The following is a 25,705-nucleotide window of genomic DNA, read 5'->3' as shown; positions in this document are numbered from 1 at the left end:
AGAACTGTCTTCTGTCTTTCATGACCCACATCACAAACCAGAGCCTTCAGATTACCTAAACTAAACAAGGGTAATTATTTATGTTAAGTTAATTTCTTACTAACAAGAAGTAGGGTATAGAGAAGAAGATAAGACATGATAAGAAGAAAACATCTTTACTAATACTGACACGTAACGGAAGTATGGCAAAAAGGAAAGTTTGGTCATTATTAAGCCCAGGTTCCATTTTTTGTTTTAAAAGCATTGTTCAGATTCCAACCATGTACATGGAGAGCGATCGAGTAATCTGAAAGTCCTCAATCCTGAAAGCATCCGACAGTTTAAAGATGACAGAACAGGAAGACAGAAAGGAATTCGTTTCTCTTTCTCCCTTGCCTATTCTCGCAAGACTGGATCGCCTGGAACATATGGTATCACATCTTTCTCAATTTGATGCAGTTTAATATCATTTCCCATATCAAATTCACATATTCCGAAAGAGAAAAGATAAGGGTTTTCAATGAAAATGATTATGCATGTGCAGTTGCAAATATTCCAAGAAAAGAATCGATCCTTGCCAGTGTGGACAAGTCCTTCTGCTATAGAAATGGAAGGAGGAGGAGGGGAGCAGTACTGCAAGACTCTATCCTCTGCACTGCAGGAAGTTCAGCTGAAAGGAAACATCATCGAGAGACTGCAATCGCTGGAGAATCGAGTAGCAGAGATTAAGACTTTAAAGGTTTGTAAAAATAAAAAATTTCAACAGCCTGAGTTGTCTTTTCTACATCTAGAATGCTGAACAATGATTAGCTGTCGTGACATCAATTTGATGGATACAGTACAGTAAAAATGCGTCAAGATCAGGCTCCTCTGTGATGATGACAACAAAAGTGAAGTAAATTGGAGTCTCTAATTGATTTGATTTGCTAAATGATTACAATTTACAGGAGAGCAGGCACACAGAGGGATGCTTAAAAAATTCAGAAGATGGCCAAAAGTCCAAAAGGGCATACAGGAGAAAATGGTTTGGATGGATTCCAATAATAAAAACTTCGACCCGGCACCAAAGCTAAGATACATCATCGTCACCTTTTAATTGTTCCAGATAAATCATATTCATATTCTTACATACAGAATTGTACAGGGAAGGAGGGCAGATCAGATGAGGTGGGTCTTCCTGCTTTTGACAGGCATTATCTGCTCAATTGATTTCAGTTGTGGGGCTATCCTCAATTTATTATTTTATTTTTTATCTTATCTCTTCATTTATAACAATAATAATATGGCTCATATTTTTCTTTTTCTTTTTCTTTTTAATATATTCAATGTTGACATCAATGTCTTCACGTACGAGCGCGATTGAGAACCAAAGAAAGACGCATCACCCAATGCAAGTGAAAAACGTGATAATGCAAAAGGCTAAATACATAATTAGTCTCTGAATTTATTATATTTTACAATTGACCCCATAAACTTTATTTTGATTTAATTAGCTCTCCCAATTTCGCAGACTTAATTATTATTAAAAAAAAAGTGTGTACCTTGATCACATATCTATTGAAAAATACATTATATTATCATTAAAAAAATATCTATTATAAATTAATATTATTATATTCAGTTTGTATAAATTTTTAGCTTTTTATGTCCATTAGTATTTTGAGGGTGCCAAAGATTAATTATTTTAAAATTATTGTGTTTAATGAATAATAAATGAGTTACATTGATCTAATTTCTATTAAATAATTGTTCAAAAGAATTTAAAGGATCTAAAATTTTCTAGATTCTTTAACTCTATTCCTAAGAATTTTTGTTAAATGTAAATAAAATAATTTTTATTTAAATTAAGAAATTACAATTAAAAGCTAAAAAATAAAATTAATAAAAATAAAAACTGAAAAAATTAAGCTAAGCAATTTATATTAAATAAATATTAGAGTGAAATTAATAAAATCGAAAGTAACAATAACTTACATAAATTATATTTAGAAAATTCAAAATCTAAGCTCAAGCTGAAAAAACATAAATAACTGTAAGGAAATGGAAAATTGTAAGCTACGTATTTAGAAAGCTAACAGAGAAGATATTTGACTTAATCTGCCTGTTGGTTTAAATGATTATTGCCTCTAGTTTGAATTATTGTTGTCCAGTTGGTATTGAAATTGAAGTGCGCTTCTTAATTAATTTATTGATTTTTCAATTTGGTGATTGTATTTTTAAGAATCACTTTCGATCCATTGTTTTAATATAGTAACTTATTACGTTAGGCTATTTTTAAAAACGTGACGCCATCAAATTTTGCTATAAAATCGTGCTCAAAAGTGATGTTATCAAAATTGCCTCAATTTTTCATAACTCTTACATAGCGATAATTCTTTTTCTATACTTTCTCGTTATTCCAAAAATATCTATCCACTGATATTAACCTCTCAAAATACGTCTTTTATCATTTTCTATATTTTACACATATTAATTCAATAAAATCTTTATCCTATAATTCTTTATTATACCGCTTCATTTAAATTAGTAGAATAATTATTTGATAATATAAATTTAGTATTTAAAAACAAGTCAAATTTAATGGATTTTTAGCAAAAAGACATTTTAAGTATAAACATATTTAAAAATAGAAAATATAAAAGTAATTTTGAATTAATAATAAAAACTCACTGTTCTGGTTCACAATTTATCTTTCATTACAGCTCTAACAAATACCATTTCTCATGCATTTCAACAAAATACTTGTCCAATAAAGTTCGGGTTAAATGTCCCGCTGATACCAAACTTTGGTCATCTATATCCAATTGGTACCAAACCTTCAATTTGTTTCTTTTTGGTACCACTTAAATATTATTTATATATCTTCCGCCAGTACAATGAAGAAAGTTTGGTACCAATTAGAAAAAAATACAAAGATCTAATACCAGCGTGGCATTTAACCCAATAAAGTTCATAGCTTCTACATCATACATACATAGCATTTAACCCAATAAAATGTACAAAACTAATTTTTACATGTTTCCATACTTTTTGAGTTTATTTTACTTTTTATCTGATAATTGATTGTGTTTTAATAAATTTTCTTATTTTTATAATTTTTAGATCATTTTATTAATAGTGTGCATACAAATATCACTAACACAAGTGAGTATAAAAAAAATTATACCAATAAAATAATGAAACTTTCAATTTTAGTTTATTGAGTCTTTAGAATATTTTTTTATTATTTAAAAAAATTCCTAAATTTTTTAATTTTGATTCATTAGATCCTTAAAAGTTTATATAATGTTTTGTTATACTTTTAATATTTAAACATTAATTGGGTCTTGATTTGCTATATGTCACTAGATTGAATATAAAAAACCTTGAATTTATATAAGAAAATTGTCGTGCACTTGTTTCATTTTATTTTCATTATTTTATCTATTTCTTTTATTTAGTATGAAAAGTAATTTTGGTAAAAATAGCAATATAAGATTATTCATTAAATTTAGATTTTTCTTTTATAAAAATTATCTTTATCTGATCCATTCTAAAAATTTATGAAACTTCAAATTTAATAATATCTAATCAATAGTATTACTTTCAGCAATTTATTAAACTGATGTACATTATCTAAAAAGAATATAGTGATGATCTTTTTGAAATAAGTTATATATCAGTTTAGGAGGCGATTCTTTAAATTGCATATAACATACAAAGATGATAATGCACCTAAAAAAATATGGTGAAGATTTTTTGAAATAAATTCTATATCAACTTAGGAGGTGATTTTTTTGAATTGCATATAGCATTACAAAGATGATCTTGTATTTAGAGATAAATATTTTTTTAACCTCAATAGCATATTATTTTTATTTTTCGTCTCATTCATATTTTATTAATTTCATCATTTATCTTTAAAATTAAAAAAAAATTCAAAATCAACATACGTTTATGTAAGGATTTAAAAAATAAAAAAATAAAAAATCTAGAATAGTTCAAAATAAAATAAATCCTTAAGAACCTGATGAATTAAAATTAAATATTTTACTGTTCCTGAATCAAAATTAAATATTTTACTGGTTTCTGGAAGAGTTTAAAAATGAGAAAAATAAAAATATAAAAATTTGTTTAAATGCAACCCGTCGATCGTTAGATACTAAGTAAAATAAATGAGAAAAATAGGAGCTAAAGAGGTGTTTTGCCATTTAAAATGATAAAATCCAACTTATACCCATCTTTCAAAGCATCATCGTGAACCTGTTTATCAAATTCGATGTAACCCAGGCACTCATATAAGCCTTGAAATACAGAAGTGAGTGTGATTTTAATGGATTAAATACCCAGTTGCAATATTTGGTGATATAAAGAACAAAATCATAGTAGAAGGCATTGATTTACAAAGCCACGAATCACTATGTTCCAGAGAAAAGAGTCAGTGGAGTTGGAGGTAGAAAGGAGGTCAAAGGCATGAAAAATGAAGCTAAGAGAGGTTTATTCAGCAATAAGATTGATGAAAAAAGATTCAAGGTTCAAATGAAGGTGACATTTTAGCATTGAAGCGTGAAGACTGAAGAGTCTTCTAAAAATGGAGAAAGTGACAGTTCGTAACGACGTTTATGAGAATATTATTTCTGTTATAATTTAGTCTGTAAAAATCCAAATATGAGAATTCATAAAATTTATATCTCTAATTGAACTAAGATTTTAGTTTAGGAGATAATTTTAGAGATCCACTTATATATTTAGCGTCACGTCTCAGATCAGCCAAGACTTTGATCATTGGTTTTTAAAAGGGAAACAAGCACATGGAAATGGAGAAAACATGTGCATACGGTGGCGGTGGCGGTGGTGGTGTGAAAGGAAGCCAGTCGCAGTCTCCTCCTCGAAGTAATAACAGGAAGATCAGACACTGAAAGCTGGCTTCATTTTTAGTGCCACTGTAAAACTTTGAATGGACTCTTTTGTGTGTTTTTTTCCAATACAAAGTCATTTTTGGCAAAAAGATGGGCCGAATTGGTTGGACTTTTATCCATTTTTTTACAGAAAACTTGTTAAAGCTAAAAAAAAAAGAAAGCATTATTAATATTCAATCTAGAAAGAAAAGTAAGAAAGAACGGGTTGGTGCATCATGTGATGCGAGTACAGAGAAGAAAGCTGTAGAAACCCCCAGAAATAGAAAAAGGTGGACCCAACATGACGATCGGTATTTTATTTTCTATTTTTTTATTATTTTTTAAGAAAACAACAGAAAAACAAAATTAAAGAGCAAGAAGACGAGTTGGAATTGAAGAAGAAAATCCAGAATTTTGCCGAAAAAATACAATAAACAACTGTTAATTTATTTATTATAAATACTCGCTGTCCACGGCATCAGAATCAGGGACGCAAAAAAAGATTTTACATGGCGGAGAGGTCGATGCTGCTTTATTTTCATTAATACAGAAAGAGTTTGAGCACTGAGCACTGAATAGCAAGAAGAAGAAGAAGAAGAAATGGGGGAAGAAGCGAATCATAATAATAATAATAATAATATCAATAGTAATGATGAGAAGAATGAAGAGAAATCAAATTATACAGTTGTAAATTCGAGAGAACTATACCCAACGAACATATTTCACGCACTGTTAGCGTTGAGCATATGGATTGGTTCAATCCATTTCAATCTCTTCTTACTCTTCATCTCTTATCTCTTCCTTTCTTTTCCCACATTCCTCCTGTTAGTTACTCCTCCTCCTTCTCCTTCATTTTTCTACTATTTTTGTTTATTTATTTTTTAAGACATGATTAACTATCAATTTGTTTCTTTCTGTTTTTTGAAGGATTGTTGGATTTTTTGTGGTGTTAATGTTCATTCCGATCGACGAACACAGTAAGTTGGGCCGTCGTTTGTGCAGGTATTTTATTTATTTATTTATATATTTTCATTTTTCTTTCTGTAATTATCTCTATTTCTTTTTACAACATATAAAATTAATAAATAATTTGATGATGTTCAGGTATGTATGCAGACATGCGTGCAGTCATTTTCCGGTAACTCTCCATGTTGAAGACATGAATGCTTTTCATTCTGATCGTGCTTACGGTTTGTTTCTTTTTTCATTATTTATTTAATTAACTTTCATTTCCTGCACTCAAATTCCACATTTCTATTATTGCATTTTACTTCAATCACTTAACTCAAACACTAGACCGACTGTTTTCCCCAATATGATGCGCTATAGTTTTGGAAAATCGATGGCATGATTTTGCAGGAATTCCATTGATTTATTCCAAACAATATACTTATTTGATTTTCAAACTCAGTTCTAACACCTATATAAAAGGGAAGGACGCCTTCCTCCAGATAATTCTTAATTGGTTTCCTTGTTTATCTGCTTTACCTTAGGCATAGTGGATCTTCCCAAAATTTCCATGCTTGGATCTACATATCTTAACACAGTACTAAGTTGATTGTCATAGTTTCTAATAGGGTCTTTACTTATCCTCATGACTTTTGTTGCTTCCTTTCCTTTCCTACTTGTTTTTGTGCAAGTAACACTCTTGGTTCGTTCCTCCTGCAGTTTTTGGTTATGAGCCACATTCAGTATTTCCCCTTGGTGTTTCTGTACTATCAGATCACTTTGCTGTCCTGCCCCTTCCTAAAATGAAGGTCCTTGCAAGTAACGCTGTAAGAATTTCTGCCCTCGCCTCATATTCTTGTCTCTCTATTAGAGCCCTTTTATTCTATTTCACGTTCTCAACACAATTTGGATCATATGTTTAGGTGTTTCGCACACCAGTTTTAAGGCATATATGGACATGGTGTGGTCTTACATCAGCAACAAAGAAAAATTTCACTGCCCTCCTAGCATCTGGTTATAGTTGCATTGTGATTCCCGGTGGAGTTCAAGAGACATTTTATATGAAGCATGGCTCTGAGGTTTCTCTTTTAACTCTTCTACACTGTTCTTTATTTATTGTTTCACTTTACATAAGTACACTTCCCTTCGTTTTTTCTTCCCTGAATTCCTTTGGCTTGGCAAGTTTTGCTCCTAGGACTACTGCCACTCATCCAAACTCGCTATGTTGCTGTATATGTAGGATTTGTATTACCACTACGATTTCATGAATTTACTTATGTCTTAAATTTTGTTCTTAACCATGCAAGTATATGCCCAGTTATATGTTGTTATTTCTTTTTCTTAAAGATTGTTGCTTCAGGACGTTTTCTCTTTGATATTTCAAGTATCGTTTTAGGCGATATTAGGTTTCAGGAATAAGAGGTCAAAAAATGAAATGAATTTGGTAATGAAGCAATTTCATTTCTGGTTTTTCTTCAGGTTCTCTTTTGACCCAAATTGAAATATTTTGGCTTAATTTCAATTCCTGATCTCTAGTTCTGAGCAACCAAAGCTGGCTCTATTCTTACAGCTTCTCTTTCTTCCTCATATGGCTGGGGAAGAATTAACAATGAGCATGACGTGTGAATTGTTTCTTGGAACAACTCCGTCAAATTACTCTTCTTTTCCTATCATTGATTTTTCATCCCCCTCCCTCTCTTTCTCTCTCCTCCACTTTTCCCCCTTCTCTCTCCCTTATTCCCATGTAACTGAAGATAGCAAGTTTGGCAGATTGGTTGGTCGTTTATCCTGTATGTTGCATGTTCTACAGATTGCTTTCCTTAAGGCGAGAAGAGGGTTTGTCCGAGTAGCTATGGAGATGGGTAAACCCTTGGTTCCAGTTTTCTGCTTTGGTCAAGTAATGGTTCTTTTCCTTATTAAATTTTTTCTCATCCGCACTGCTTTTTTCTTTTACTTTAGCTGTGAACAGCATAATGCTGACTATAGACGATAGTGCTGAGATTAAATGGATTACCATCTTCTAGCTTTACAAAGACATTGATGCCTACTAGGTTTTTCTTTTCTGTTGTGTAAATTGATACTTTTCTTTTTGGTCAATTGCACATTTTGGATCACCCAAATTTGTTGATTAACTGTTTTCTTTTTGTTGCAACAGTCGAACGTGTACAAGTGGTGGAAACCTGATGGCGAGTTATTTATGAAAATTGCTAGAGCTATTAAGTTCAGCCCAATTGTCTTTTGGGGAGTTCTCGGGTAAATATAAATCTAGGAGAAGTGTGAAAGACCTTTTGATTGAGCCTATTTTAACTTTATTACATTGTGGTGTAACCTATATTCACTTTATAATATTTTGCTTGATCGAACAAATTTCATCTCTTACTAAAGTTTAAAATGAGGAAATTTTTCTTATTGCTGGTAATTTGTCATTTATATCTTGTAATGATTTGTTTCTTTTCAGTTCTCATTTACCGCTACAACGTCCGATGCATGTTGTCGTCGGTAAACCGATTGAGGTGAAGCAAAATCCACAGCCTACAGTGGAAGAGGTATGTCACTGCTACAAGCGTGGTACAAGCTATGATAATTTAAAATGATAAGTGCACATATGCTTGTTTTAGCTGAAGTTATGGGATTCCATGGTCAGAAACATGATGGATGAGAGTTCCTGCTCTAATCTCCATATACATCTTCTAAAGCCCTCAGTTTGTCTATAGGTACTCTTAGTAGGCATGTGCAAAAGCAATAATATTTAGGAAGTCAAATCTTTTCCAAAACTAGGAAGTTTTTATGTAGTCTATAGCTTGCAAATATGCAAATTGATATGCCGAAGCCCATTAGTAGCGAGGGAGTAAATGACTATTTGAAGTGCATGTGGTACTTCCAAACTGTTATATATAAGTTTAAATCTTTTGCAGGTCTCAGAAGTACAGGGTCAGTTTGTTGCGGCACTTAAAGATCTTTTTGAAAGGCATAAAGCACGGGTTGGCTATGCAGACCTTACACTTGAAATTCTTTGATAGAAGTCAGTACTTGTTTTAGTTCAGTTGGATGCCTCTTTCAGTTTTTGGCGATAATGTTTGTATTCATTAGATAATTAGGAAAATGAAATGTAAAACGGTGAATAAAGCTTTTCAATATGCGGGCATCACAAAGTTGTTCTAGATATTCAAAGATATGTGCCCCCTTTGGTAGTAGTGGTACAGTAGAAATCTTTGTAGTGGAAAACAAAGCCTGGCACTTGCTGGTACTGCCTAAAATATTCATTAATCGAGCAAGAATGGATCGCTTTGCTCTATTCGGATCGCCCTTGCATGCAGTCGAAAGTAATCAAATGTCAAATGGATATCCATTTTTATTGCATGTTTTAATATTACGAGATAATAAAATTCACATGTAGGCATTAATTGAAAACTAAAAGTATTTATTAAAATTAAAAAAAAAAAAATTAGAAGCCTTTGCCTTCAGGTTTTAATATTTGCTCGTTAGTGTTTGGTAGTCTCATAATACAGAATCAGGACAAATTTTCGATCCAAAAAATATTATAAGATTTAAGGGTTACGTTTCATAATTATTATATTGTAATCATGCTGCTGCGATTTAAAAGTTAAAAAAGAAAAAGCAAAAGGTTATCCATATCTTTATTTATATGCCAAAGGGAAAAAGAAAAATACTTTTCAACAATCTGTCTAAACTACAAAGAGCAGAGACCCTTCACAATGCCTTTGCCTTGAAAGAGAAAGAGATAGAGACCTAAAATGGGGCATTCACATCACATCTCCTTCATCCTCAACTTAATGTTCTCAACTTTAACTGACAACTCTAACTTCTGCTCTTCAATATCTTTCAACACAGAAAGCAAGTTTGCCCGATACAATTCGCACTTCCATCGTGCTCGCTCAAGCTGACGCTCTAGTTTCTGAACCTTTCTGTCCTGCTCATCCTGCATATCGGCATTTACGTGTTTCTGCAACATTAATCTCGTCAAACTAGCGAAACATGAAAAGCTAAACAGTGTTTCAGTAAAAAGATTATAGAATTCCAGAAAACGAATCACATTGCAAACTGTAGAAATAGAGAACAAAATAATTTTCCAATGCTAGGGGGCAGATGCTTTTCGGTTCAATAAGAAGTTGAGGATTAAACTCCTTTAGGAGGAGAGATCCAAGCAAGAAATAAGCTTAGGCGCATAGTTTAAAGATACTTTGTTCTAGAGTAAATTAGATCAATATTTATGTGCAGTGATATTTTTAATTTTTGTCAACTGTTTGTTTGTGCAGCGAATGGCAAATTAGCACACTAATGAGTTAATTTAGGATCTCCAAGGCCAATTAGCATTATCATTTATCAAAAGCACATTACTCAATCCAGTTAACAGTAAATTAGCATAAGCATGGTAGAAATGAGCAATGAAAAATACATATACGTAGGACACAAATTACTAACCGTAGATGCAGGTAGTTCTGAACTCCATTGCTGATTTCTGCTATTATTATTTGCTTGTTTACCCTGATGGGGATGGTCTCGTCGAGCTCCATTTGCAATTGCGACTTTCCCTCCATTCTTTTCCGTAAGAGCCACTTTATGTGCTGCCTCTTGTAAAGCATCCATAGCAACATCATAAACTTCTACAGTTTTAATCCCCTCATCAACATACCTAAGGGCTTCATGGCGAAGATTATTACATCTGACAGTATGAGATTCTCGTGAACAGCTGTGTGATGTGTTCTCCAATATGACGCCACTCTTGGCATTCCTAGTCCATCGTTTCAAAATGTGGTGAGAAGGCAGCATAAGAACGTTTGTCACCCTAAAAACTGTTAATATATGTCTGCAAAGAAGGCCAGAGAATTCAAACATCTGACAGCTACAGGTGGCTTTCATCTCATGAACATTAAGACGAACAAAGTAAGCTTTATGATTTTCCCTGAACTTGGCAACTCGATATATGCTGATAGCCTCTGCATCCTCAATTTTGGTTGCCAGAAAAGCTAATGTCTCAACCAACTCCTCTTGAAATTTCAAGAATAACTTCCTTGTGTAAAGCTCAGATGCTTGTTTCTCCATTGGTGATGGAGTTTTGAGAACTGGAGCAGTGTTTATTGTATCATAGTCTGCCTTGACTTCTTTCTCATAGCGACTTTCCATAGCCTTTTCATACTGCTTAACAAACAACTGTAGGGTTGTTGAGGCATTGATATATCCATCAAAGTAAGAATTGATGCTATCACTGCGCTGTGTTATAGACATTTCTGCAAAGAATGTGTCCCTCAAGTACGCAGGTATCCATTGCCGGCGATCAGTAAAAACTGCTTGTAGCCACTCATGCTCCCTGAGATCATATTTATCAATTATTGACAACCAACATGATTCAAATTCTTCAACTGACTCTGTGAGGTTCACACAATTGTGGAGCTCTGCTTCAAAACTGGGATGTTCAGACAGCAAGCAAGATAATTTCTCTTGGCATTCCTTAAAAATATGCCACTTGCAGAAACGGTGCCGGGTTTCAGGAAATACCTGAGTAACAGCTAGACAAATGACTCTATCATGATCAGTAGTGATTGAAACAGGAGGCCTCCCAGACATTGCTGTAAGCCATGTTTTGAAAAGCCAAATAAAAGATTCCTCAGATTCATTAATTAGGAGCGCACAACCGAACAATATAGGTTGGCCATGATGATTAACGCCAGTAAAAGGTGCGAATGGTAACCGATAGCGGTTTGACCTGTAAGTAGTGTCAAAGGTAACAGTATCACCAAAGTATGTGTAGTTAGTCCTTGCTGTGGGATCAGCCCAGAAGATATTGCTCATGCACTGATCTTCATCACCTTGCACAGCATAGAAAAATGCAGGATTCTCAGCCTGTTTGTTGCGCAAGTAGTCCAAAAGTACCTGAGTATCACCTCCAAGGGTTCTCTGGCGACTGCTTCTCATGTAATTCCTACAGTCACGCTCAGTGAACCCAACATTACTGATTCCGCCATATTCTTTGATGAGAGCAGACATAATTCCACTAGGGCCAATACCAGCACCCTGCAAGGTATCAATCAAAGACTTAGCAGAGCCAGAGACATGGCGGTGTGAGCGGAGGCAATGCACCTTATCAGGAGGGACAAGGTCATGGTTGTGTTCCTTGACAAATGCAGAAATAGCCCATCTGCCAGAATCCTGAATTTTAACTACTAACATGGCCTTGCAACCAACTCGAGTTTCAGCACGGGGACGTTTTACACGGATATGAGGATCCGCAGGCTTGTCCTTGTCAATACGAAAGCCCTCTTTGGCACAAACAAAAGAACGCTGAATGATGGCACCATCACGCCTAGAGCGACGAGACATACTGACACGGGTGCTGAAGCCAACACGGCGAGCATAAGAATTATAGAAGGCCTTTGCAGCCTCCTCAGATTCAAATTCCATTCCCTCGTAGGGCTCGAGATGAGGGTCTCCTTGAGGAATGCAGAGCCTAGTGGAATTTTGAAAGAGGTGGTTCTGTAGTTGTTTCTCTACATCTTCTTCATCTTCCATTTGATCATGATGCTCATCACCAGTAACATTAAGAAGGTTCTGGTGGACATCCACGGTATCATCTCCCAGACCCATCATCTCAAATTAAACAACTTCATTTTGCATGCGCAGTAGTTCCAACCCCATATCTTAATTTCCAATTCATATTATGCTTGCAAAACAAAATCTTCATAAACAATCAAACAGAAAAGGGATAAAGTTTAAACTTTTACAGTTGCATTAGTATTTATACTAAACAGAAAATGAAATGCCAAAAAATGGAGCATCCAAAAAAAATAAAGGAAGATTACAAAATTATCATTAACTGGAAACTAGAAAGAGAATGAAACTGACCCAGGTGTTTCCTTTAGCTTGCTTTGATGGATCTTTATATTATTAGGGATTGTAATAAGCTCATTTCAGTAAGGCCGCGCTGCACAACTATCTCTTACAAAAGCTAAACTGAAGTTGCATGTCGACAACCGAAATCATTTTATTTCATTTCCACAGCCAGCCGATCTGTGTCTACTGTTTTTTTTTTCACTTTCTTCTTCTTCTTCTCCGATATTGTTTCCGCTTGATTTTGAGATAAACAGAAAGATATTTCTTTTTTTTTTTTCTTCGTAAATCTTTTTTTATATTATAACTGAAGTTTTACGGTTTTCTTTGCTGCTTACAATTTTTTTTAATGAATTTGAATTAATACTAACGTAATAGTAAAAGAAAATACTTAATAATAATTATATAATATATTTTTATAAAATGCAAAAAGTAAAAAAGAAGGAACTCTAGTAATATTTTTTATCTGTTGCAGTGGAATTAAAATAATGTTTTTCTTGTCACAATTTTAATACTGTTCTTAAGTATTCAACCAAGCCATTATTTTTCTTTGAATTTTGCAGTAATACCTGTCCTTCAAATCTTCATACTTAATTACATAGCCAGCAATAAAACCAATTTTATTTCACGCAAATATCAACAAAATTTGAATTATAACATAAGAATTTGGGGAATTTCCTGAATAATTTATCCTAATGAAATCTGCAACAGAAAATGTAGTTTTTCATATATATATATTGAAGACTAGTGGATGATATGATGGATGGAACACTTGCAGAACCACAAAACTGCAGCAGTTAAAATCTGCATCATTGATCATTTAAGAAATTAGACTCCTATCAGATGTACATATGCATTTCTATGTAGCCAATGTAATGGAATTATCTCTGCTAACAAAACCAAAACAAGATTAGTATTGTTTACTGAGTAACTCTGCTACCCCACAAGCCACATGAAGAATGTTGACCACAGCGTTAGCGAAACTGATGCCACTGCATAACTCCATAGCAGAATCACTGAGCATTCGCTCTCACCTGCTCCGAACAGTTGTGTCATCATACCTGCGCGAGCATTGTGAGGCCGAACAAGTACATCAATTACAAGCTCATGCTCAACTTGGCCTAGACATTTTAATTTATCAGACAGACCTATGTTCATTGCTGGAGGAAGAGCAAACTGAAGCAGAAGAACGAATTGGTACAGCGGATCTGACTGCACTAACCCCAAGTGCACTGCAGATTTAACAATCACCACCCCGCAAATTGGCAATATAATGTACCTAACCACCATTATCCCAACAATTACTGGCAGCTGCACTGCTGACCCTTTCAGACCTGAGTGCTCGTCATCATTACTATGCTTGGACCCCATCAGAATCGGGCAAGTTAAAACATACATAACAAAATGAAATTAATCACTGATACCTGTGAGAAGATTCGCCCCTACCCCCAAAGTGATTGATGGAATGGCAGCATCTCTGCAAATGCACAGAAAAATGGAATACTAAGGGAAACCAAAAGCAGTCTTGTTATAGCATCAGGACAACACATGATACTCACCCAAGCAAGGATGCAGAATCTGGAATCACATGAAGAGGAGCATTATCACCGATTAGAGCCTCTCGTAACTGAGGCGTGGTGCCAATAATAAATCCGATCACCTGAGAAATAGAGCATACTTTAGGTCTAGATAAGTTTAATGCAGCTAAATACAAAAAATGACAGCAAAATCTGAAAAGAAAAAAAAGGATTTGCTAATATAGCATTTTGATCTTTATTTACTAGCATACTATATTTGTGTGTGCTCATCATCAGGTGATAAGAAACATATGCACAATTGTGTTTAAGATTCTGAGACATAAAGCATATCTTAATGTAAGGACTTCGCTAGCCACTGTTAACTTCCATTCTACATGATAGATTGGCCTACCGCTCCAGTAGTTGAAGGTGCAAACAATCTCTTTAACTTGAACTCTGTAACCATTTGTAAACCCTGCTTAATCCTGTCTAGAATGGAGACCTGCCATAAAATTTTGATGAAGTCAGCAGATAATTTCTCTTATTGAATCCGGTATACCAACGTTTTCATTATTCTCAACATTTGCTACATTATAGCTACTGATTTCCCACATGTTCAATACTTCGACATACATGTGTTTGTGTCTGTGTGTGTGATTCAGAAAAATCTTGAAGTTAGCATGCCGCTTTCTTGTGCATGTAATTTCTCTCAAAAGATGTTTTCAGGACTTCTCCATGACATTAAAATTGGGAAGAGATCCAGCGGGCTACCAGATTCTAAGAACAATACTATATGAAAAATAAATAATTCACGTAACTTGTAGTGGCATTGTAGTAAAAATTGGTCTTGAAGTTCAGCTCTTACAAAAATCTATCAGATGAAAGATAAATAAGCTGTAAAATTGAAATATTAAACCACCTCTTCCTTCTCCTTAGATAATGTGCACTCTAGTTCAAAACAATCCATATGCTCTTCATCTCGTGAGGAATTTTCTAAAGGAAGCAATGGTCCTGTGCAACATCTTGAAAGATTTTTTGGTGTTTCTCCAGAAGACTTTGCACCCTTAGTGATGGCATCCAGTTTGGTCCCTCCACAGTCCTTGTTTGAGTACAAACGCACAATGTTGTACACATAAGACCACATGTAGATAGATCCAATCTGAATTCATATCAGTGGCAAACCTTTTAATAATTCAAGATCTTCTATCGCTTAAATTAATACAATTAACTCATAAACTCTGACATTAAGATTAAAAAGAAAAGATCATACTGCCATAGAGAGTGAAGCATATGCCAGTCCGTGTGTGTAACAGACATCAACATCTCCAAATGGACTGCCTCTTTCTTTACACACAGTCGGGATGATTATCATAGGCAAGTTCCCCAAATTTCCTGTTCATTATAAGCTATAAAGTTTGTCATTAAGCACAAAGGATTACAGGTAGTGTTAGCATATGTTACATATATAGCATCACCTCTTAGACCATTTGCTTTGGGGCAAATGCACTTCTCTTGGCAGCACTGGATAATCCAGAGACAGAGTACATTGCTGTCACCACAACTAAGAATAGAACACCAACTACCATCTCATTCTCATTCAGTTTCATTTTAATTTCTTTCTTGTTCATAAGGTAGCTCAGCATATGAACAATGAAGCGGGACAGGGAATATAGAATTACAACATCCAATGTGCCTTTTCATGAACATATGGCCACCAAATGAAGTGGCTGAAAAGTGTCAAGTACACAGTAAAAAAAGTGTGGTCAGTTACCCAGAAAAGGGAAACTAGCACTTTCAGTAGCATTTTCGAAAAAAGAAATAAAACAAAAACTCAGAGCCAAGACATTTTTGTTATCACTTGAGGAGGATCAACTAGGTATTAAAACTACAGAACCTCTTTGAAATCTGTTTGGAAATTTCAGACAGCAATTATTAAATCATAATAACCTCTACTTAAATTGACTTTCATTTGTGTACCATTTTCTGATCCTGTCAAGGCATATTTGTATCTGATGCCAATGATTTTAACTAATTTATGCCCATGCCAATGGATCAGTGATTTAACAGAGATCTTATGCATATTGTGAACCAAAAAGATGCTCAAATTGCAAAAATACCATCAGCGAGATAGAAAGAAACCCACCTGCAGAACAGCATCCCAATACAAGGCCCCAGAGCTCATGAGGAGCTTTGGTACTTTTAATGAGTAGCCATCCGAGCATTGAGCCAATGATGAATGTGATAAGAATATTGAGTGGCATGAACCACCTACATGATTAAACCAAAGCTTCTTTTTATCAACAAATACGAAAAATAAAACGCCAAATTGGGAAGCAGTCCCCATACATTTGCAAAGAAACAAACTCACAGTACGCCCATGCTTCTAAGTGTAATGTATTTAGCAATGTTGCTACCAACAAGTGCTGGGTTGAAGACGAAAAAGACAATCTGAAACAAGATCAGAAAGTAAGATCTGTCAGGCTAGCCTTCTGCAATGAAAAAATTTGTTCTGCCTTGGAGCTGATAGATTCATAGCATGGAATGGAAATTGAGAAAAGAAAAGGATAACACAAGGGGCACTTCTCAGTAGAGACCAACCCACTAATTAGAAACAATATCAGTAAACTGAATATCATTCTTCATATTTGCAGTATATTGCAAGGGACAGGTAGAACCAGATTACTCAGTGCCTCAACAGTTGCAGCATCAGCATGAAATCAAAAGGGTATTTAAGTGTATAGTTTAAACCACAAACAACAGATACTCACATTATTTAGATGTTTTCTTGCATCGACTCCCAATATATCTACATAATCAATTGCAAGAAATGAACCAACAGCAGTAATCAGGAGCACTTTTACAACTGGTATTACTGAAGCAATAAAGATGTCCAGAAGCCCCATAGAAATGTATCTTCTTCTAGGTCTCAGATTATGTCAGTGTCCTGAGAAAAGTAACAAAATTAATAACACTAATTAAAAAGAAAATAATAATAAAATAACAAGATAAATGAAATGCAACATGATTGATGAACATATGAATGAAACATTAGCGGGAGGATGGATATATTCAAATTTGCATCCAGGCATACAGAATTCCTTATTAGTAGAAGCAGAGCCAGAGAAAGTGATTAAAAGAAAACAAGAAACGTTATGATCAACTGGGCAACCAAATTACAAAAACCAGTGAACAACAATAAAGAAAGAGAGAGAACATAAAACACATACGGCCATGCTGATACTGATGATAATATGGCTGATACACAGTGTCAAGATCACGAAATTTATTATAAAAACAAAAAAACAAAAAAGAATTGCATCTGGGATTGTAAATTGCATGTCATGCTTTACTTGTGCTTCCACAAGAGTAGAGCAATCGTGATTATTTAATTAAATAAAAGAAAACAGAAGAGGCGTGACTACTGGAGTGAGGAGCTTTCGTATCATAAAGAAGAACAATAGCAATAATAACAATAAATAATAATAACAAGAAAGATTAGAACGCAACATTACGTATACACACAGGTACCCAATCAATCAATTGTTCAAACTGAAGTATTAACTGACAGATTAAGCAAATGCAGACTGAAAGTATAATGTAATGATACAGAAAGGTTAATTCAAGAGATTAAAAGGACAGAAAATATCAGAAAGGTCATATATATATATATATATGATCTTGTGCAGTATCACTGTATATCTATCACTGTGTAGCACACCAGATTTTAGCAGATTGCCTGCAACCACACAGCTCATCCTATTCCTCCGATTCTACACTTGGACTGCCACTGATTTCCCACGTGTTCTCTCATAACTGAAACCCCAAGATTTCTTTTCAGATTCTTCTCCAAACGTACGCCATGTTTCATTGTTACTACTAATTATTTAACAACAAAGTAGTTTGCCCCACTGCATGCACACAGGGAGGAGCTTCTTGGGGACATGGACTTGCTGTGGCTTCTTTTTTTAATAAATTCCTTATTCTACGTATAATGTATGTTTCAGGTTATTATTTGTAAAATCTTGATGCGTTCCTCAATTGATGTCCCTGCAAAGAATTTAAATAGGCCTTTAGATGTACCTCAGTAAAAATATTAACCCAGTTCCACCACTACTGCTTATGTATATGTATTTTAAATAATTATTTAAATACAAAAATTAATAAAAAAAAAACATTCTGAACGAATATTATTATCATTTTGGAGAATTTTCTCTAGTCTGTTCTGTATATATACAGAATCTAAGATAAAATAATGTGCATGTGCATTTCATTATTTTTATATATAAAATCTTTTTTATAAATATTTATTTTTTGTACATACCATTCAAGTTTAAACGTAAATTTATGTATTTTTTATTAATTTATTAATTAATAAAATATTTTTTAATTAAATAATGATTATCATTTTAAAATTATATTTTAATTGTATTTTAAATATTATATTAATTTATAAATTAGTCCCTATCTACATAATAACTTCTAATTCTAAAAAATAAAATAATTAATAAGGTCTGAAAACAACTTTTAACTCAGAGAAGAGATTTGATCCAAGTTAATTTTCTCACCAAATTGGCTAAGCTTCCATATTCAATTTTGTGCTCAAACTTGACATAGTGCTTTTATCTGGGTGAGTTGCTAGTTAGTACTAAATCTTTGGACATACTATTCAGTTAGTGTCAACTATTTTAAATATCTTTTTGGTATTACTATTTTTATTTTTATTTTTTATTTAGGGTATATATCTCAAATTTTTTTCATTTTGGCTTCAGTATTTCAAATTCTATTTTAAATTACAGTACCCGCCACTTATTTTGATATATTTTGTGCCTATTGAAATGAAATAGTTTTAATTGTTTTGTGACGTGATATCAACTCACTAATAATTTATCTTACTAAATATGTAGAATCCATCTTTAAATTTTTTTTAAATTACAAATATTTACAGATAGGTCTCGTATACTTAATAGAATAAATTATTAGTAAATTAGTATTGATTATATGACAAATCAATTAAAAATATTTTATTTTTTATGGCCACATCAGCAAAAAATGCCAAAAAAGTTACGGGTATCATAAATTGAACAGATATAAAATTATGGGTATAAAAAAATTTAAAATTTAGTAACAATTAGATACAAAGTAAGGGAGCAATTTACTCACTTTATATTTTAGAATTCTAAGAAATGAGATTGTGAGCTTAAAAAACATAGTGGACCTTCCATCATTTGGATCAAAAGCCCAGACAACATCACAAAATCCAACTGACCAAACTTTCCTAAATGTAACCCATAAGCAACAGCTGGTTTCAAATATCTGAGAATTCTATAAACAACTCTCTAATGTTCTTTAATTGGATTCTGCATAAATTAACAGACCTATAGTAACAGGCATATATTGTAAAGCTGCCTCAGTGCTTCATATAGTTGAATATCTTCTACAAGATCACTACCATGTGTAAGAAGTTTAAGAGCAGTACTATATAGGAATGAAGATCAACCTCGGTCAAGTTTTTCAAGTAGATGCGCCAAGTTTTGATAAAGGATGACTCAGGTGGCATGCTCGTCTCGGCCAGTGTAAGTGGAATAATTGCAGGACATGCCTTCGCTTGTGATTGCTTGAACCTCCTCTTCCAACAATAGGTGCTCTTGCAGGTTCCATACCTTAAGATTGCTAAAAATCTAGCTCCTAATGCCCTCAAGGGAGGTAAATCAAACAGAAACGCAGCCCTCATAAACACCAGAATAAACAAAGGCTTAAGTTTTATCATAGGGCCAAATGGACTCAGCTAAGGGAGCTTGGAATCGCAAGAATTGAGAAGTCCTACAAAGATCAGCAGGAAATGAAATAGAACATGAATCATAAGCTCCCAAGCACTAGGCTTGAGGCTCTTACCATGTGCTTGTTGAAGAATGTTTACATCCGACCAAAAGAACTATATGAGAAGGGCGACATTTGAATGTGGTTATTTAAGCTTCTTGTTCTTGCTTTAATTTGGGTCGCCACGGTTCACGAACCGCCGGTTAAAGAAAACTGCAATTAGAATTGGAACAGGCCGATTTCGGTTTACAATTTTGGTTAGGCCGATTCAGACAAATTAAAAAAAAAAATTAATTTTTCTTAAATAAATTTAAACAAATAGAGATTGGACTTTAATTTTTTTACCAAAAATTAAGGTGTCTACATATTTTTTAAAATTTAGAGGACTGAAAGCCCACATAATTTTTTTACCTATTTTTTAAAGACTTTTGTACGCTGGAAGTTGAAATCTCTTTTGTTTGTATGGTGGAATAAATATTTATCTTCTTTCTTTATAAGTTTTATTTATTATTTATTATTATTGTTAACTTCTATTCATTATTATTTTTTATTCATCAAATATCATTAATATTATTTATGTTATTATAATATTATTATATGTATTATTATTAATATTTAAACTAAGCTAATTTTTCTTAATTAAAATAATAATTAAATTATATTATAATAAATATTTATTGTTATTAATTTTTTTAAATGGGTGAATTAGAATTGAAACTATTGACCAGCTCTCCCTGATTTTGATTATAAATCGAGCCGATTCTAAATTTACCGATTTTGATTCCGATTTTGAGCCAGCATATGGCCAATCCTAGCTTCAATAGCCATTCAGCTTGCTAACTCACTTTGATATTGATAACAATTAAAATGTTACAATCGCGGCTTATAAATATATATGCATTACAATCGCGGCTTATAAATATATATGCATTCACGCTTTTGGCTCCGTAATCAATTTGATATTATTTATTTCAACCTATTTAAAAAAGAATTATTCTTTTTTATTTTTTATAACTACTTTTTGAAATCCGACTTTAAAAGAAAATAGAGCAAATCATATCTTGTTGGAAAGTATATTATAGAAAATAAAATTAGTAAACATAAAATAAATTTAAATTTAAACATTTTTATTTTCTTTTTTGAAAAAGGTGATTCAATATAAACTATAATAAAACTAAGACACTTGGGTGAAAATAAAAGTACTGATTTTTTTATCTTTTATTTGTTTCTTTATTGGATTAACTTCAGCTTAAAATGGTGGTCCTGGGGTACCATGCTCATTAATGGAGTATAGAAGATTTAACTAATTTTTCCCTTCATTACATATTAAATAGAGAATTAAAAGAAAAGAAAAAGAAAATAGTAGTACCTAAAAACAATACAAGAATATGATAAAGAAAAATATGTATATGAAATGGGGAAAGATGTGATAAAGTTAGTTTTCAAAGGTGGGGTATAACCATCATCGTCATCACCAAAGGTGTCCCTCTTAGCATCATTTGTGTAAGTATACGTCTTAACTGATATTCGTCTGAATTGCTGTCAATGTCCTCAACTATGTGAAAAGATGTCTAAAGAAGAAGTAATATATACAGATGTCAAGTCACCATCCACAAGAAAAGGGTTGACCATAGTGTAAGAGAAATCGATGCCATAGCATATGTCCACAGCATTATAACAGAACATTCACTCTGTCCAGTACCAAACAATTGAGTCATCGTCCCTGCCAAAATTCCAAGTACATCACTAATCCGGATGTTACATCTAATTTGCATCAGTCAGAGAATTGTGTGTTTAAGGTTCATACCTATGTTCATAGCTGGTGGAACTGCAAATTGCACCAGAAGGATAAACTGGTACAATGGATCTGAACCCACAAGACCAAAATGCACTGCACCTCTAACGATTACAATCCCCAGTAGAGGTAGGATAACATACCGAACTCCTAATATTCCAAATACCAGTGACAACTGAATTCCTGATCCTTTTAAACCTGAATTTGCAACCATCACAAATCTTTTATGAACATTCTGGACAATATCAGTATCAAATATATAGGCAAAAGCTCTTAAACTTCGAAATTCTATTTTGTTGAGCCCATTAATTTTTATTTTGTTTCATTAAGACCTTGTATTTTTATTTTTGCATCGATTAAGGACAATCAAAGTAAAAATAAAAATATAAGGGTTCAATAAAACAAATAAAAACTCATGAGATATATATAAGAAGTATTTAAATCAAATAAAAATAAAAGAACAAGGGTTCAATAGAATAAAATAAAAATTCAGGGCTCAATACAATAAAATTGAAAATTTTGGGGCTCAATCACACGTTTTTGCCTAAAATATACAACAATCTCTTAAAATGCCATAGCATATGTCCACAACATTACCTCTAAGAAGGTTTCCTCCAACTATCAGGGTAACAGCTGGGATGGCTGCATCTCTGCAATTTCAGTAAATAATATATATATTCAAGGTTATGGATTGACTGTTGAAGGTTAGAAAGCTGTTTGGTCTAATGTAAAAGATACTAGGAAAACAATGTTTACTTATGATTCGAGTAGTCACAAATTAAATTACAATCTCAGGGGAAAGTCATTACCCAACTAAAGAAGCCGAATCTTCAATTACGTGAAGGGGAGCATTAGTACCAATCAACAACTCTCGAATTTGAGGGACTGCTCCAACAATAAACCCCACAATCTACAGAGGAAGATAACTATAAATGTCAGTTCAGATAATACCCATGTCATTATACATAATAAAATGCAAAAATATGTTGTTTGCATATACTTCTATATTAACTGTGAAATGAAGTAGCCATAAGGGAATAGAGGATACCGCTCCAATAGTTGAAGGTGCAAATATTGCTTTCAGATTAAGTTTTTCTGAAATCATCCGCAAATGTTGCTTAATCTTGTTTGAGACTTGTGTCCATGTGAAAGTCTACAAGTAATGGATTGAAAATAATCTTCTGTAGATTTTTACAATACAAAGACAATAATAAGTTCGTCCAAAATATCTTTTCAGCGGAGGATAAGATGAAAAGGAACCTTAACAATTTTATCAGACTCTGTCCCAGGATGCAGTAAACCATATGTAAGCTCAGCAGAAATGGGCAATTCTTTGGAAGGAAGAAGATTTCCCGAGTTCATGGATTCTGGTGTTCCTTCAGTGTCTTTCCTACGAACTTCTTTGTTGATCTCACTTGCTGAAATTCTCATCATGTTATAAACATAAGACCACATATAAATGGCACCTATCTGAAGTGTCAAAAGAGAAAGGTTTCTTGATCATAGTCAGACACAGAAGAGAATAAAATAAAAACAGAAATGCACTAACAGCTAGGACATTGTTGTCTATCAGAAGAGATTGTAAAACGGGAGAGAGTAATCACAAGCATTTAATACTAACTAACAAACGCCATTGTTTGAGGCAATAGATATAGCTATAGTATATGATATATAATCCTGACAGCCAAACTGATTTCTTGCTCGCAGCTCATCAGAAAGGTGAACCCAAAAAATCAGAAGGTCATGACAGTTTAAGCATTGTTTTGCCTGCTTTGATCGAATGTATAATATATGAAGTTGGCATTTACCATACCGCCATTGAAAGTGAAGCATAAGAGATCCCATATGCGTGGCAAACATCAGGTGGTCCAAATGGACTTCCTTTCTCTCTACACATTGCTGGGACAATGATTAAAACCAAGTTTCCCATGTTTCCTGTTACAACAACAACAACATCAACAACCTGAAAACACGAACTACATCATATAAATTAACTGATCCAAGAATCCGCATTTAACATTAACAAATTAATGTTAATCGACAGAGGAATTAATAACCAGTAATCTAATGCAAACATACGTAAAGGGTCACTGAAGATGCCAAACCTGCAGCACAGCAACCCAATATAAGGCCTTTAAGATGTTTTGGAGGGGCTGTGATTTTGATGAGTATCCAACCCAGTGCTGAACCAATAATAAATGTAATAAGGATATTGACGGGCATAAACCACCTGGTAGAAATTGTAGATTAGCTTTGAGTTCTACAATTAAATTTTTTCATTAAAAAAAAAAAAAAGAAAAAAAGAAATACAGTACATCAAAAGGAAACCCACAGCAATAGAATGCTTTCAAAGGTGATTGTTTTAGCCAAGTTGCCCCCTACTAGTGCTGGATTGAAGACATAAAAAACAACCTGGTGATGGTCATGGGGAAATATTTGACATGTCAGATAGCAGATTGCTTATGGAAGAAGCTCAAAGTGATTGGGATATATACTGACTCGGTTAATTTGCTTCCTTGCTTCCTCCCCCAAGATATTGACATTGTCGAAAGCCAAGAAAGAGCCAAGCGCAGTGATGAGGAGTACTTTGAGAACAGGCATAGAAGCAATGGCAAACAGATCCAGGAGCCGCATATTGATGTCAAATTTTTTAAAAAGAAACACTTGAAAAAAAAAAAAAATCCAATCTTTCCTTTGCTAGCTAGCTACCTGTTCATTCATTGAGGAAACTTGTTACGTTAAAATTTGCATAAATATATAAACAAACACAAACAAAATGGAAGAAATAATAAATAAGAAGGAAAGGGATTCATTCTAAAGTTATAAACATTGTATTAATAATAATAATGAATGGAAAGTAGAAGAAATTAATTAGACTAGTGAGGCATCACCTACTGAACCAGTCCAGCAATGAGAAAAGGAGGAGGAGGAAGAGGAAAAGGAAAATAGTAATGGTTTTTGACAATAGCATTAGTAATTGAAAGAAAAAAAAAAAAAGAGTCCCATATTTTTAGATTTCCTTTGTACCTGAATGAGCATTGTATCGGATAATACCAACAAAATCAATTTAAAAGAAAAAAGAAAAAGGAATCAGAGATTGTAAAAAAGAAGTTGAATTTTGGTAAAAGAAAGGACAAAAGAAAGCGGTGGAGAATGTTGAATTGAAATACATTTTACGTAATAAAATAAAAAAGAGTACAGAAAAGGAAATGTGAAAGAAGAGGCTAAAATACAAAATCATTAATATATATATTTATAGCTTTAGATATTAAGAAGAAGAAGGAGGCGGAGGCGGAGGCCGAGGCAGAGGCAGAGGCAGAGGCGGGCAGCCTTGTCACTTCTTTCTATTTGTATTTGGATTTGTTTTTGTAACCGTAACCGGCTCCATCATTTATACGGGCCCCACACTTCCAGATTCCTTCTGTTCTAATTCATTTTCAATTTCACACGTAATTAATAATTATTCTAATAATTTATTATTAAACTACTAGCATTAATTAATTAATTAATTAATGTTAGGGACGGCTATTAGTTCTTAGGTTTAAATACAATTTAAGTAAATAAATATCATTTTTATTTATGAGAATTTTAGAAAATTATAGACTAGTTTTTAATATTTACTGTAAAAACTACTCACTTAATACAAATCCTTTTTTTTTTTTGGAGAACAGTAAAATCAAATCTTAATATCCATTTGGTAAAGCCAAAAATTTAACATCCTTTTGAATTTACCATTTTATTTGGATCAGATAATTCTTTTTCCTTAAGAAAAAACAATGACCAGTCAATTGAAAATATAAAATAAAAAATAAAGAAAAATCCCTGTTTCCGAAAATCTCTGAATATAACTAAGATTTGGAGAGTATCACCCGGGACCCACCCCAAGTTCACCGAATCTGAAAACATTAAATTGGGAGCCAATTACA

The 25,705-nt window shown here is 33.2% G+C and overlaps 5 protein-coding genes across 14 annotated transcripts; 2 read left to right on the top strand and 3 right to left on the bottom strand.

Annotated features, from left to right (window-relative positions):
- Positions 1–181: 181 nt before the first annotated feature.
- LOC8258758 lies at positions 182–1,288 on the top strand. Its single transcript, XM_015724967.3, has 3 exons — positions 182–410; positions 524–718; positions 927–1,288. The coding sequence occupies exons 1-3, from the start codon at positions 327–329 to the stop codon at positions 1,050–1,052; spliced, it is 405 nt and encodes a 134-aa protein (XP_015580453.1). The 5' UTR covers positions 182–326; the 3' UTR covers positions 1,053–1,288.
- Positions 1,289–5,116: 3,828 nt separating this feature from the next.
- Positions 5,117–9,120, top strand: LOC8258757 (diacylglycerol O-acyltransferase 2). 2 transcript variants are annotated; one of them, NM_001323687.1, is given in 9 exon segments: positions 5,372–5,680; positions 5,784–5,858; positions 5,961–6,046; positions 6,525–6,631; positions 6,728–6,883; positions 7,615–7,701; positions 7,960–8,057; positions 8,263–8,350; positions 8,720–9,120. In NM_001323687.1, coding segments are annotated over 9 exon segments (1,023 nt in total). In that variant the 5' UTR covers positions 5,372–5,456; the 3' UTR covers positions 8,822–9,120.
- Positions 9,121–9,416: 296 nt separating this feature from the next.
- Positions 9,417–13,232, bottom strand: LOC107262005 (protein FAR1-RELATED SEQUENCE 5-like). Of its 2 annotated transcripts, none has more exons than XM_015724969.3 (3): positions 12,666–13,232; positions 10,248–12,498; positions 9,417–9,768 (listed from the first exon to the last, which is right to left on the bottom strand). In XM_015724969.3, the coding sequence occupies exons 2-3, from the start codon at positions 12,408–12,410 to the stop codon at positions 9,574–9,576; spliced, it is 2,358 nt and encodes a 785-aa protein (XP_015580455.2). In that variant the 5' UTR covers positions 12,411–12,498; positions 12,666–13,232; the 3' UTR covers positions 9,417–9,573. The 2 variants fall into 2 exon arrangements, with proteins under 2 accessions (XP_015580455.2, XP_048229650.1); XM_048373693.1 differs by having other exon boundaries at positions 9,417–9,744.
- A 121-nt stretch (positions 13,233–13,353) lies between these two features.
- LOC8258755 (protein PIN-LIKES 3) lies at positions 13,354–17,818 on the bottom strand. 6 transcript variants are annotated; one of them, XM_015724971.3, is made up of 10 exons: positions 16,936–17,806; positions 16,536–16,615; positions 16,311–16,435; positions 15,438–15,559; positions 15,087–15,326; positions 14,580–14,669; positions 14,210–14,310; positions 14,075–14,127; positions 13,575–13,984; positions 13,354–13,454 (listed from the first exon to the last, which is right to left on the bottom strand). In XM_015724971.3, exons 1-9 carry the CDS (start codon positions 17,068–17,070, stop codon positions 13,587–13,589), a joined length of 1,344 nt encoding a protein of 447 aa, XP_015580457.1. In that variant the 5' UTR covers positions 17,071–17,806; the 3' UTR covers positions 13,354–13,454; positions 13,575–13,586. The 6 variants fall into 6 exon arrangements, with proteins under 6 accessions (XP_015580457.1, XP_048229652.1, XP_002528529.1 ...); XM_048373695.1 differs by having other exon boundaries at positions 13,428–13,984; positions 16,936–17,111; positions 17,680–17,818; XM_002528483.4 differs by having other exon boundaries at positions 13,428–13,984; positions 16,936–17,111; positions 17,395–17,806.
- Positions 17,819–21,373: 3,555 nt separating this feature from the next.
- Positions 21,374–24,827, bottom strand: LOC8258754 (protein PIN-LIKES 3-like). Of its 3 annotated transcripts, none has more exons than XM_048374818.1 (11): positions 24,807–24,827; positions 24,279–24,488; positions 24,112–24,191; positions 23,885–24,009; positions 23,593–23,714; positions 23,040–23,249; positions 22,828–22,932; positions 22,589–22,689; positions 22,377–22,429; positions 21,792–21,977; positions 21,374–21,707 (listed from the first exon to the last, which is right to left on the bottom strand). In XM_048374818.1, exons 2-11 carry the CDS (start codon positions 24,411–24,413, stop codon positions 21,583–21,585), a joined length of 1,242 nt encoding a protein of 413 aa, XP_048230775.1. In that variant the 5' UTR covers positions 24,414–24,488; positions 24,807–24,827; the 3' UTR covers positions 21,374–21,582. The 3 variants fall into 3 exon arrangements, with proteins under 3 accessions (XP_048230775.1, XP_025014786.2, XP_048230776.1); XM_025159018.2 differs by having other exon boundaries at positions 24,671–24,811; XM_048374819.1 differs by lacking the exons at positions 24,279–24,488; positions 24,807–24,827 and having other exon boundaries at positions 24,095–24,191.
- Positions 24,828–25,705: the final 878 nt, after the last annotated feature.

The sequence above is a fragment of the Ricinus communis genome, chromosome 5, assembly GCF_019578655.1.
Source record: "Ricinus communis isolate WT05 ecotype wild-type chromosome 5, ASM1957865v1, whole genome shotgun sequence".
Classification (NCBI taxonomy): domain Eukaryota; kingdom Viridiplantae; phylum Streptophyta; class Magnoliopsida; order Malpighiales; family Euphorbiaceae; genus Ricinus; species Ricinus communis.
This window is presented reverse-complemented; position numbering and strand designations above follow the sequence as displayed.